Source organism: Mastigoproctus giganteus, chromosome 4 (assembly GCF_048544385.1).
Source record: "Mastigoproctus giganteus isolate SK-2022 chromosome 4, ASM4854438v1, whole genome shotgun sequence".
Taxonomy (NCBI): domain Eukaryota; kingdom Metazoa; phylum Arthropoda; class Arachnida; order Uropygi; family Thelyphonidae; genus Mastigoproctus; species Mastigoproctus giganteus.
Genome location: NC_143578.1, coordinates 159,083,347 through 159,097,090, shown reverse-complemented (window position 1 = coordinate 159,097,090; position 13,744 = coordinate 159,083,347). Strand labels below are relative to the sequence as shown.

General features: G+C 35.5%; 1 protein-coding gene across 2 annotated transcripts in view; it reads right to left on the bottom strand.

The window, feature by feature from the left end:
• Positions 1 to 13,744, bottom strand: part of Mtr4 (exosome RNA helicase Mtr4) — a 499,068-nt gene that overhangs the window by 359,745 nt on the left and 125,579 nt on the right. For both annotated transcript variants that reach the window (XM_090371841.1, XM_090371842.1), the window contains exons 8-9: positions 12,159 to 12,257; positions 1,720 to 1,828 (exon numbers count right to left, since the gene is read on the bottom strand). In XM_090371841.1, coding sequence (XP_090227967.1) covers positions 1,720 to 1,828; positions 12,159 to 12,257 — 208 coding nt within the window. The remainder of the gene's footprint in view (positions 1 to 1,719; positions 1,829 to 12,158; positions 12,258 to 13,744) is intronic.

The following is a 13,744-nucleotide window of genomic DNA, read 5'->3' as shown; positions in this document are numbered from 1 at the left end:
GCCTGAATTTTTGTACACAATTTACAGGAGTCCGGAATAAAAATAGAGATGTCTTAAAAAGCTTTGCTTATATTAGATGAGACTTATTTCTTGTGGTTACATAATAAAATTTTGAATACTGGGATAAAAGACCACTCCATGGAATTAAGCAGAAGCGGCCTGAGGTCTATCAGCACCCTGTGCAAGATTTTTTGGTGCACCCTCTCCAACTTGAAATTTACAGCAAATCAGTGAATTTTCGGGGCATTTTATGTCCCCTAAATTTTGGTGGCCTTTTCTGGGGAACAGTTCAATTGTGCATCAAGCCAGCCCTGGTATCCTTTGTTGCTCTGTTAACATTTTCAATAATTGTAAGGGGCATTCAATAAATTATCTACCTACCTATGAAGGAAATGAGATAGAGGCAAAAATCTGTTTTTATTTTTCTTTCAATGTAACTCCCCTGAACTTCAATACACTTGTTCTATTTTGTTGGCAATAAGGAAATACCTGGCAGCTAAAATTCTTTGTCATATCCATCAAAAAATTCAGAAACAGCAAACTTCAGTTCATTAATATCAAGAAGCGATAGCTGTTTACATTTTTCATGTGATGTCGAAACAGGAAATAGTCACTGGGGAGGGGGAGTCCAGATCCAAGCTGTAAGGTGGATGGGTACATTCTGTAAAATCACAGTCTCTCAAAACAGCACCAACAGCATGTAAATTGTGCAATGGTGCATTGTCGAGAAAAAGTAACACACCTCTGGAAAGTTTTTCATTATGACTTCCCTTAGGTTCTACAGTAGGGATGCATATGACTCCCCTGTGACTGTCTGCTTGTGTTCCAAGTAGTGAATGTACAAAATTCCCTCAGCATCCCAAAAATGGTGGCCATAATCTTGCTAGCTGAAGATTGTATGTGGAATTTTTTGTGTGGGAGAAGACTTGTGCTTCCATTGCATTGATTCTTGCTGTCTCAGAATTCCAGTGATGAACCCATGTTTCATTACCCATAAAGATTCTGGAGATGAAAATTCAAGATCTCTTCCACAAAGCTCTAAATTCTCCTCACAACACCATAGTTTGAATTGTTTTTGAACAGGGGTCAGAAAGCTGGGGACCCACCTTGAACTGACCTTAGTCATCCCCAAATGTTCATGGAAGATGGTTATAACTGTACCCTCAGATACGTCAAATTCCCTAGAGATTTGGGACACCTTTAAACATCTGTCATTCAGCAGAACAGTTTCCACAGCTTGCCCATTTTTAGAGTGGTCCTGTCACCGGCCTTCCCGGCCGTGGATCATCTTCGACGGACTCACTACCGCACTTGATTTGCTTTTACCAGAATTTCACCTGGTACTCTAAAGGTGCACTGTTAAACCCACAAAGATAATAAAACTAATTAATAATTGGCAATGTTACTGTATTCCATATTGAATGCTGTCATCAGGAAAATGTAACCAATTATTTCTTCATTAGACCTGATGACAGGATTATGTGTGGAATCCAGAAATGTCGCCAATTATTAGGTGCTAGTAGTTTATAATACTTACTTGCTATAATTAACATAGTGAAAATGAAAATATAGGCTATTTCTACTTTATAAATAAAAAGAGAGGCATATAAAGAATTCTGAGAAACTCTGAATAGTATAAATAAAATAAGGGAATTTCATTACAGGAAAAATAAATCTTTAAAAGCAAGGAAGTAATATGCTACAAAACTTAAATTTCACCTTTGAAGCCTCCCTTTCTGCCTTTCAATCCCTGATCTCCTTTAGCAGCTTCTCCTGCATTCTGAAGAACAGCCATGGCAATGTTGAAATTCTCTTCTTTAAAATCACCCTTTAAGTAAATTTAAAACAATTTCGGTTCCAATATGGGTAACAATTATCAACCTATTGAAATATAATTACACAGAACTGCATTAAGGTGTATTAAGAATTTTAAGATTCTATATTCTGAAATGGTATTAAGTGGGATTATAAATTCAGAATGAAAAAAATTATATGCTTTTGCTTTGCATTTTTTCTAAGTTTAATTTCCTGAATACTGGTTATTTTCTGCAGCCAATACAGGTATTAAAATATAAAATTCTTTAAATCTTTCATTTTCCTCTTCTTCATCTTATAAAATGTTATTTACAATTTTGCTAAGAGTCTGAAATTCAGGATCATTTTCTATTTTTGTCACTAATCCAAACTGTAATATCTTTCCACCTCATTTCATCTTCTTGGCTTATTCTGCTTATCATGTGATATTATTTCTACACTGTCCTCAACTTCATCCTCAGTTTCTAAAGCTCACAGAAAATCATTCAATTTTGGGTATAAATTTTTCTAGGAAGTCAGAATAAGTTCTGGTAATGTGAATCCCAGGCAAAAACTCCACACCTTTTAAAGTTCTCTTTCATTGCATGATATTATGGTATTAGCATTAGTACAGACATATGATGAAAGAAAGCAAGCTTATATAGCATTAGTCTCCAGAAGCTGTGATTTGCAGAACTTAAGTATATCTTGGTAACACCAACCCTTTGTTCCACTCACAACCTCATTGCCCTTCTCTGTACTCGTTCCAGCAACTTTACATCTTTCCTAAAATGAGACCTCCGGACCTGTATACAGTACTCAAGGTGGGACCTAACCATTGGGCCAATTACCCCTTTAACCTTGCTAGCAAAATTCCTGTATATCATTGACAAGAAACCATGAGCTACTCTTGCAGATCGTCTGCACTGCTCAGAAAACTTCATATCTGCCTGCACAATTACCCCCAGATCCTTTTCATTCTCCACTACCCGAAGGGTAGTACCATACGGTACATTACTCTGAGGTTACTGCTACCCATATGCAGTACTTTACATTTGTCAATGTTAAACTTCAGTTGCCACCTCTCAGCCCATCTGCTCAACTTTTCCAGATCCTGTTGCAATAGCATACCATCATTATTGTGATTAACAACACTGGTAAGCTTCATATCGTCTGAAACTTAGCTCCATCAATATCATTGATAAATAGCGAAAACGACAAAGGGCCCAACACCGAACCCTTCGGGATTCCACGAATAATATTAGTCCATGAAGAGCAGTGTCCATTGATAACCACTCTCTGTCTTCTCCCATTCAACCGTCCTTTTATCCATTGTATCAACTTGCCCTTAACGTCATACTGCTTCAATTTGTATAGTAGTCTTCCATGTGCAACAATATCAAAAACTTTCCTAAAATCAAAGTATATGATACCAAAATTATTCTTTGCATCCAGTTCCTTTGTGACCACATCATAGTATCCAATCAAATTTGTCAGACAAGACTTCCCCTTAACAAACCCATGCTGCGTCTGAATTATAACTGCAGTCTTGTGTAGATGATCCTGAATTGCTTCCTTAACCAGTGACTCCATTATTTTTCCTGGTACAGAAGTTAGACTGACAGGTCTGCAATTACCCATGTCATCCCTTGGGAAATATGTGCACATCTACAGTCCATGGGGACCACCCCTGACTACAAGGAAGTTTTTATAATTATGGCTAAGAGTTTGCTTACTTCCTTTGCTGCCTACTTTAATAAAACCGTATAGGTCCCATCCACCCCAGGTGCCTTCCTCGTGCTTAACTTCAACAATTTCTCCTCCACTTTACTCTCAGTTATTATAAAATCACATAGCTCCCTGTTAGAGTTTGATAAACCTCTGGCATTCCCTTCCTTGAATAACTCCTCATTTGCGAATGCGGATGCAAAATACTCATTCAGTTTATCAGCTACCTGAGCATAATCATCAACAGTCAAACGTTCTATGTTAAGTGGACTAATCTGATTCATCCCTTTCCTTCTAGAGTTTACATAAGTAAAGAACTCTTTGCATCCTTTGCCTAAGATTTCTCGTAATCTTCCTTCACCTGCCTAACCTCCTTTGTGGCTTGATTACAGACTAGCTTATAAGTGCCATAGGCTTCTGTGTCACCTCATAATTTATATGCATCCCATGCATTTCTCTTTTCTGCCAAGAGCCTTATAAATTCATCTAACATCCATTTAGTCCTAAACCTTGAACAGTATTTCTTAGTTGATATGAAAAGCCTAGTACCCTCCAAGAATGAGTCCCTGAAGACTTCCCATTTAGAATTCATAGTTTGTAACATCAATTGATCCCATTGTATAGAATTTAAAAATTGTCTCAGACCACTGCAGTCATCTTTACGAAAGCAAAAAACCCTTCCCCTTACTTCTTTAAGTAAATGATAGTTACTTCTTTAAGTAAATCCCACATCAGTACACTGTGATCACTGCCACCTAGTGGTTCCTTTATCTGTAGATTCTTAATGTATGAAGAATCACTGCTGATGAATCATATCAAGAGTATTACTCCCTCTGGTTGCCTCTCGAACATGTTGCTGTAGAAAACAGTCATCCAATAAATCCAGAAAAGTCTTGCTAGTGTGTGAGTGACCAACTCACAAGTTCCAATCAACATCTGAAAAGTTAAAATCCCCCATTATAAGACATTCTGATTTACTGGCCAATATGTAGTATTTGTGGTATCTTCTGTCTGTGTGAGTAGCATTAGCATTAATAGTGGCATATGATCAAGAAAACAAACTTATACAGCATCAGCAAAAAAAAAAAAAAGCCCTTCCCATTTCACTCATCCATAACATGGTTCATTATCAAGAATTACAGAGATTTCTCTGACACTATAAGATGTTTTTTAAAACAAACAGATTCAGAATGAAACCATTCAACAAAAAATTCTCTATTTACTCAACCTTTCTGCAGCCTCTGAAGATCTAGCCCATCCATGGTTCCTGTGATTCTCCTATCACAATAAACATAATCTGGGTTCTGGTGGAGCATGCACATGACCACAGTACCACTTGCATTTTACTGAACCTGCAACCTAGAGCAGACTTCATTTTATGAACTAAAATTTTCTGTGGTTAAAACTCTCAAACAAAGCTTCTCAGAAAGCACTTCTAATTCAGTTATCTTCTGAATAAAATTACACTGAAAAGATTTAAGAGCAATACTGCTATAAAATCTTTTTGCTGCTTGTGGACAATACCTAATTTTATAGCACTTTATTAATTTGACAATACAGGCAACTCCCATATAACATGGCACTTCTACAACACGGTTTCGCTCCAACACGATTGATAAATGTGGCAATCCTCGCACAACACGGTACTTATATAACACGGTTAGAGAATTTCAGTAAACCTCGCATAACAGGATATTTTTGAGCATTTGTGCGGGGAAACCCTGCTAATATGTTGGATGTACAGCAGGCCCCCGTTATAACGCAGTACGCTTTATGCTGATTCGCTATAATGCTGTTCTTATATTATAACCTGTATCTGACTATAACGCTGTCACAGATCACTATAACGCTCTTTTACAGATTGCATTTTTGGCATATTTAATGAAATCGTTTCATTTGATGGAGTCGATAGCTTGAAAACGAATAGCAAAACAGCATTAAAACGTTTCCCCATGCCGACTTGAGAAATTTTCCCACGCTCAGTGACATTTTCTCGCAAGCTAATTTAATTGCAGTACAGTGACTTGTTACGTAGTTCCGATATCAACATTTTAAAAAATGATCAAGTATATTGCTTCTAATATTTGCATTATATGCATTTATCGGAAGTCTAGTCATCACTCAGTACAGTATTAGACATCATGTATAACGGACAGTTTACTTGAACATTGTATCGTAATTAATGCAACCAACGCAGTTAGATTTTCGAAGAGTTAATAATGGCCAATAAGAATGAAAAAGCAACGTCTGGATGCAGTACGAAGACTATAAATGTAAGAAAAAGACTGAATTTGAAAGTTAAATTAGACGTTTTGAAGTGAATCGATTCCCGTCAGTGACAAGCGGATGTGTGCCATAATTTAGGACTTGCAAGTTTAACTGTAAGAACAATTATAAAAATATAAAGAATTAATTTTAGCAGTGAGAAAGATAGCTGTTCCACTGCAAGCAACTAGGGCTAGGCCGGCTATTAGGATTGAAATGGAAAAGATTAACTAATTTTATTGAAGATAATGTCCAATGCAGAATTCAGTTAAGTTAAATATTATAAAAAAAAAAAAGAAAGAGAGAGATTAGCCAATATGATGATCTGAAGAAAACTCACCAAAAAAAAAAAAAAAAAAAAAAAAAAATGTGGAACCATTTAAAACTGGTAAGGGCTGGTTGAATAGATTTAAAATCTAGGGAGAAGACGCAAGTGCAGATCAATGAGCCGAAACTTTCAAAAAAGAACTTGTTAAAATTATTGAAGAGGGGTATTGTGTGTTATAATTCTAAACAAATTTATAACATAGATGAAGCAGGACTTTTGTGGAAATGAATGCCTAAAATAAGTTTCATATTGAAAGAAGCAAAAAACATGCCAGGTTTCAAAGCAGCGAAGGATCGGGTGACTTTATTGTTGGGTGGTAACGCTGCGGGGGATTTAAAATTAATACCCCTCTTAGTTTATTTAGAAGAGGGCCAAAGTTCAACCCAAAATCGACACATTTTTCATGACTAAATTCATCAATTAAATTAAATAAATTAAAATCCATTTAGATCAATTAAATTCATGATTTTAATTGGAATTTTAAGTTTAATTTTGATACGTAAGTAGTTACCACATAATTATATACGTATGTAATGCAGAATATTTTATATGTACAAATATTTTTTGACCGACATTTGTGCACCTTTTCACTACCGTTTATTATTGATTAGGAAATATCCTATGGCATCGACCACAACTTACAAATACATATGTTACCTTATGGGAATGCGGACCTCGCTTAGCGCTCTGTTTTATCAGCGTTAAGGGTCACCTGTAATTTTTCAACATTTCAACTCTTTTTGAATCCCTGCTGTTGATTTGCTAGTCAAAAAAAATTGAGAAATCTGTGTATTTTATTTTGTTGGGAAATCTCTGTGTTACGTTCTGTGCTTTGAACTTGTAGAAAAATCTAGATTTCAAAGTTTTATTACTATCGGATAGCACACCCACCAAAAGATTTAAGTCATCCAAACATTGAAGTTATGTTCATACAACCACAGTTGTACTAGGTTAATACAACTACTTTCATTCAGCCATAAGATCAAGGCAATTATATCCACCTTTAAAACTCATTACTTCAGAAAATCGTTACAATGGATTTTGGAAAAAATTGGTTCCGAATCTATTGAAGTAATAATGGAGGCATGGAAACATTTTTCAATTGTGGACTGTACCAGAATCATAACTTTATCGGTGAAAGAAGTAAAACCCTCAACGTTAAATGCATGTGGGAAAATGTATGGCCATAGTCAGTTCATTCAGGAAATATGGCCGAACCGGCAGAAAATGGAATTGGTGCGATAGTAAAACTTGCTACATCAGTAGGAGGGATAAGGTTTTGATGATATGACTACTCAAGCCCTCGTGGGTAGCACAGTTCATAGAATTGCTCTCCTCCCCACTCAGGTGGGGAGGAGACCTGAGTTTGAATCCTGTCGATCATGGGAGCAATTTTTATGGGTCTTTTTCACAATGTGACTGAGTTAGTTGGGCCCAGGCAAGGGCAGCATGGTTTTTTCCTCCGGGAATCTCGGGTTTTTCATCCAGCAAACCAGAAAATCGACCTCAGGACACATGCAATTTATAGACAATATACACAGAGTAAAATGGCCTTAGAATGAAGCCTAAAGCTATGCTCCTAAAAAAATAAAAATAAAAAAGATATGATTACTAAAGACAATCAAGAATTACTTGGTAGTAAAAGAGACTGGCATTGTTTGTTATTTGGAGCATTAGCAACTAAGGCCATATTGCTCCGGGATATGCGGTGGTCATTCCCTGACCTTTCCGCATCCTCCGTATTTGGTGGTGACGGGCTCGAACCCTGGTCTAATCAAGAAGCGTGTGCTACGCACTGCTGCTCCTTCCCACCTGGCTACGGAGGCGCCTGAAAGAGACTGGCGAAGTCGATTTGGTGGAAATGGCATTGGAGGTAAACCAAATCAATTCAGAGGATGATAGAGCAGATGAAAATTCCAAATTTTACACTAAAAAGCATACTGGGAGGCATAAAGTTAGTTGAGCAATTAGAATCTTATTTTATGAATGCAAATTCTTGAATGAAAGGAGCCCAAAGTTCAAAAGGGAGCTTCAAAAATGCTTAGTTCCATACAATAAAATTCACAAAGATTTATCATGCAAAAGCAAACAAACCCAGATTACTGATTTTTTTAAAGAGAGTAGAAGATACACCAAATCTAGAATGATGTATTTTTGTTAGTTTTGTTAACAAAATAGTGCATTTTTGTTAGCTTTTGGAACGTAACCCCCCCCCCCTTTTGTACTTTTTCTTAGTCTCGTATAACATGGTTTCGCACAACCTGACATTTTATAGGAACCTAACTGCCATGTTATACAAGGGTTACCTGTACACCAATCCTCACTTGAGGACATTTCTGAATAAAAATATTTTGCCTTCTTGCATAAAATTTCCTAGATATCAAGATGTTATAGGATTGCTGAAGGAATTTACACTAAAGTAGTATAATCACACAGTTTCAGTGTTTCGTGATTACTAAGTCCATATTTACTATTTTAAAGAAACTGCCAATATGGTTCCAGCATTTCTCTTCAGTCAAATCAGCTTAGAAAATATCACTCTTCTCTCTCTCTGGTGGGTGAGTGAGTGGTGAGAAGTTTATGCTTCCATTTATTATATAAAGTTAATTTGAAAAATTTAAATTCTTCCATTACATATCATAAATCTTACTTCTCTTGAATGAATGGAGCACTCTTCACAATTCTGACATTTGGACCAACTGATGGCATGCATTAAGACCACTATTTGGATTCTTGGTTCTATCATTTTAAATTTTATTTTTATTGGTGATGAAACCTTCTTAAAAACAGTGCCCTTTTTCACAGGATTCACAGTTTCCTTTAATTTGTATTCTTTCATGCTTGATTTCATGCTTTCCAAGCACCTCAAGCATTATGGTTAGAAAGGAGGTAAAAGTTTGATACATATGTATAGCAGATTTACCTGATTCTGCTATTAACAGAAATTCTCAAAAAGTGTACTATCATCATCAGCCATTTTCAATCCACTGCAGGATGAAGGCCGATCCAGCAACTTTCCAGTTCCTTCTGTTTTGAGCACTGGCCACCGTTTACTATGCACAAACTCGTGAATTTCATCTGTCTCTGTTGTTGTCTTCCAGGTTTGCTCTTAGCACCTCTTGGGTACCATTCTGTTACTTTCTTAGTCCATCTGTCATCATGTTTTCGAGCTATGTGTCCTGCACAAGACCATTTTAGTTCTTTAATTTTGATAAGAATGTCCTTTACTTGAATTTGCTGCCTAATCCATGTGTTTCTCTTCTTATCTAACAGTCTGATTCCCAATATAATTCATTCCATTCTTCACTGTGTAGTTCTCAGCTTCTTTTCCATTCTTTTGGTGAGTGCCCAAGTTTCACTTCCACAAGTCATGCTGGGGAGTATACATTTGTTCATTATTTTATGTTTCATACAAATTGGGATATTGCTCCTCAGTATGTGACTATATTTCCTGAATGCTATCCATCCAAAATTTATTCTTCTCTTGACTTCCAGCCATTTATCGTTATTACAGCTAATGACTTGTCCCAGATAAGTATATGACCCCACCTCTTCAATTACTGGTCCTTCAATCATTATATCCCTTTCTATGGCATACTTTTTCATCATTACTTTTGTTTTAGCCATATTTATCTTTAGTCCAAAATCCTTACTAACTCTGCATAACTGATTAAGATTTTCCTCTAATTCTTTGGGATCGTGGCTTATGACCACAATGTCATCTGAAAATTGTAAATGGTTTAGGTATTCCCCATTCACATTGACTCCTTTCTGCGACCAGTCTAATCTTCTAAAAGCTTCCTCAAGGGCAGCAGTAAACAACTTTGGAGATATTGTGTTTCCTTGTTGAAATCCTTTCTCAATTTTAAATTTATTACTGTCTTTGTCTAGTTTATAAAAGGTAGCATTCTCATATATTTTATTCAAACATAATATATGGGGTATCTATCCCTTGTCTTTCCGGTGCCCTAAACATTGCCTTATGCTGTATGGAGTCAAATGCCTTTTCATAATCCACAAATGCCAGACATAATGGTGTTTTATATTCATTTGCTTTCTTCATTAGCTGTGACATTATGTGAAGGTGATCCATAGTTGAGAATCCTGTCCTAAAGCCAGCTTGCTCTTTTGGTTGATTCTCATCAAATATTCTTTCTAATCTGTTAGTAATGACCCTTGTGAACAACTTATAGATGTGGGATAACAAGCTAATTGGTCTATAATTTCCAATTTCCGATTTATCTCCTTTCTTATGCAGCAAAACTATGATTCCATTATTCCACTCCTTAGGCATCACACCTTTTCTAATGCATTTTGTGAAGAGTCTTGCCAGTTTTTATGTCACGTCTCTTCCTCCCAATTATAACAACTCTACAGTAACTTCATCTTACCCCGGGGCTTTCTGATTCCTCATTTTATTCAACGCATGTTCTACCTCATCAGGAAGGATATCAGGTATGTTATATGTGTTACTAATTTGCAATCCATCTTCCCCACTGCTGGCATCATTCCCTCGGTCCTTGTATAACTCTTTATAGTAGTCTTCTGCTATTTGAATTATGCCTTCTCTGCTATTTATAAGTACACCATTGCTATTCTTCAGCGATTAATATCTTAGTATACTAGTATTCTTCAGTGATTAGAAAGACAAATGATACTTCAAGTTTAGTATCATTTGTCATTCTATATTACTGCTCATGGCTGCTGATTTAAATCCTTTGTTTTCCCTTAATGCTTGTTCTACTTTTCTTTGTTAAATTTTCTTATATCCTCTCTGAGTCTCTTTCTAATGGCTTTGCATAACTCATTATACTCAATTTTCTTCTTGTCAGTGTTTTTCTTGCTCTTCATTTATTTAATTCTTGACTAATTTTTTTCTTCTGGATTTCTTTTTACCTATAGGTTCCTTGGGCTTTATCACTTTCAGAAAGTTGTAATATTTCTCGTCAATATCTTGGTCCTGAGCAGTCTGCAGAAGCTCAAAATTGTTCTTAAGTTCTAGTACATACTGCTTTTTCTCCTCTTCTGTTATCTCTTCTTCTCCTCTTCTGTGTACTATAGACTAACTTAATTTTAATTTTATTTTTTAATGGAGCAGCAAAAGCTCTGGGCTCTTCTTGTACCATATGGATAATGCTAACCTACCCTTCTGAAATCAAAAACAAATCCAAAAAAGAAAGTAAGTGATAGCATTCTAACTGACAAGAGTAACTCCCAACTAGTATCACAATACAATTTTGGAACAAAAATCATTTTGAATGAATCACTAAAAATTAAAAAAAAAAGGAAGGCCAAGTTATGTAACATCAGCCAAAAGAAAACAAAAACAACGTTAAGATTTTTAAAAAAATGTTCTTCCTTATACACTGGCATGACCACCAGGTCAGTGGAGTTCACAATAAATCATCAATACAAATATTAATCGAATTTAGCAGTCACGGGCTTGAATCCCAGTCCACTCAGAGGGAGCATGCTACAACACTCTCGCTCTTGACTACTCAGCTACATCAAGCCTAACATACAACTAACTCCACAAGAGAAAGTGGGAGATCACTGCAACAAGCAACCTTCTCTTTTCTTTTCCTTCAAATATCCATTTTACAATTATCTCCTCTCACTATAAATTCATCTCTCTTCTCAATTTTATCTTTTTTGTCAATTATGTTCTGTACAGTAGTACATTTTTGGATATTTTCAGTTTTAATTTAGTATATATTTTATACATATTTTTCAGGTATTTGGACTATTAATGTAAAAACTGCCCCTCATGAATTCAGCAAAGGAAATTCAGTTCTGCTGAGTACAACAGGCAAAACCCATTCATGACTCTCATTTATTTTTGCAGTTCTCAAATAGAAAGCATATGCTTTTATAGCTCTTTCTTGAATAACCTTAAAATACAAAGTAAATAATTATCTTAGCTATAATTGTTTTAGCTAAAAACAATTATCTTAGCTATAATTGTTATCTAAAAATAATTATCTTAGCTATAATTGTTTTCAATGCTTTAAATCAAATTAACTTGAAAAATCAAGAAACATACATTTTCATCCACTACCAAATGAAGTCCATCACCTCCTGCAGGAAATATGTAGTGCTGCAGTGGCACAGGTCTATAGTCTGTGTAAACCACATGGCACTGCTAAAAGAACCATGAAATAAAGGAAAAAATTCATATTTGATGATAAGGTCATTAACTAATATGAATAATAATGTCTTAATTTATAAAAATAAGTACTAAAATCACATATTACTTCTATACACATGAGAATGTTGAAAATTGAACATCTGAATTTAATTCTTAAAAATTAGCAATTAATCCATGAAGTCCTTCACATTTTTATCATCAATCAAAACTGAACTATTAAATGCATTCCATTTAGAGTTTCCAGCAGTCTCGAGTAGTTTCTGGTAATTCAATAGAGAGAAGCAATAAATCATAGCACTATACATTCACAAATCCTACATGCTGCCATAGGTAAGCAAAATGCCAGAAATTGGGTTTTATAATTGAGCAACTGCTAACTGTGCTTCTGTTCCATTGAAACCAAGTGTGAGTGCTATGCAGGGAAGACAGTACATTTTTTCCCCATGAAACTCACTTTCATTTATCTAAATAATTAGAAGAATGCTATGTAAGAAAAAAAAAACAAAACCACATCACTCAGTTTTATTCTCCAAAAATTGAACCACACCAAGTTGATAGCATGCACGGGGCAAAGATTTTACAGCTCAAGCAAATGCTAAGTTTTTTTTAAATTTTTGCAATTTTATTGAATTAACTGTCATATTAATTAACTTTCTAGAAGTAGCTTTATAGTCCTAGTTATGCTCCTTAATTTATTTTGAATTTAGATAGACATTTTGTAGTTTACTAATTAGTAGTCACAGAATCTTGTACCATTTGAAACTTGCCATTATTGTAGTAGTAGTATATCAGACTGATACCGAATAGAGTAACCTTTATATATCTGATTTGATAGCGTAAGGTATAAAGTAAACCTAAATAGCATAATATATAGCACTGTATTAGGAATCTGTTAACTTAGTATAGTATTGTCAATTCTCAATTAAATTATTAATCTAATTTTCATTGTCAATTAAATTGTATTTAAATGAAAATCATGCCCTAGACTAGAGCAGCTAAACAATGAGCACAAAGAAGCGGAAGTGCTGTGGCTTAGAGAAGAACCAAAGGGGACGATTCTCCAATGCATCAGTTTAATTTGCTCAAAGTATCCATTTCCACAAAAACAGATGGAAGCTTGTTCCAACAATGAACCACCCAATGGATAAAGGCAAACTTCTGCACATCTATTCTGCAACCACCCTTTTTCAATTTTAATTTGCGCTTCCTCATGTGCACAGTCTGAGCAAGAGGAAGAATCCCATAAGAACTGAGTTTACGCAAGCCATTCAAAGACTGCCTCAATCAGATCAACTCACAAGTGCCTAGTCTCCAGATTTTGTAATTTGCAGAACTAAAACCTTTCTTAGAAGAGCACTCCCTTTGTTCCCCCACACCAATCTCGTTGCCATTCTCTATACCCATTCCAGTAGCTATACATTCTTCCTAAAATGGGGCCTCCGGACTTTGATGCAGTAGTCAAGATATGGCCTGACAATTAA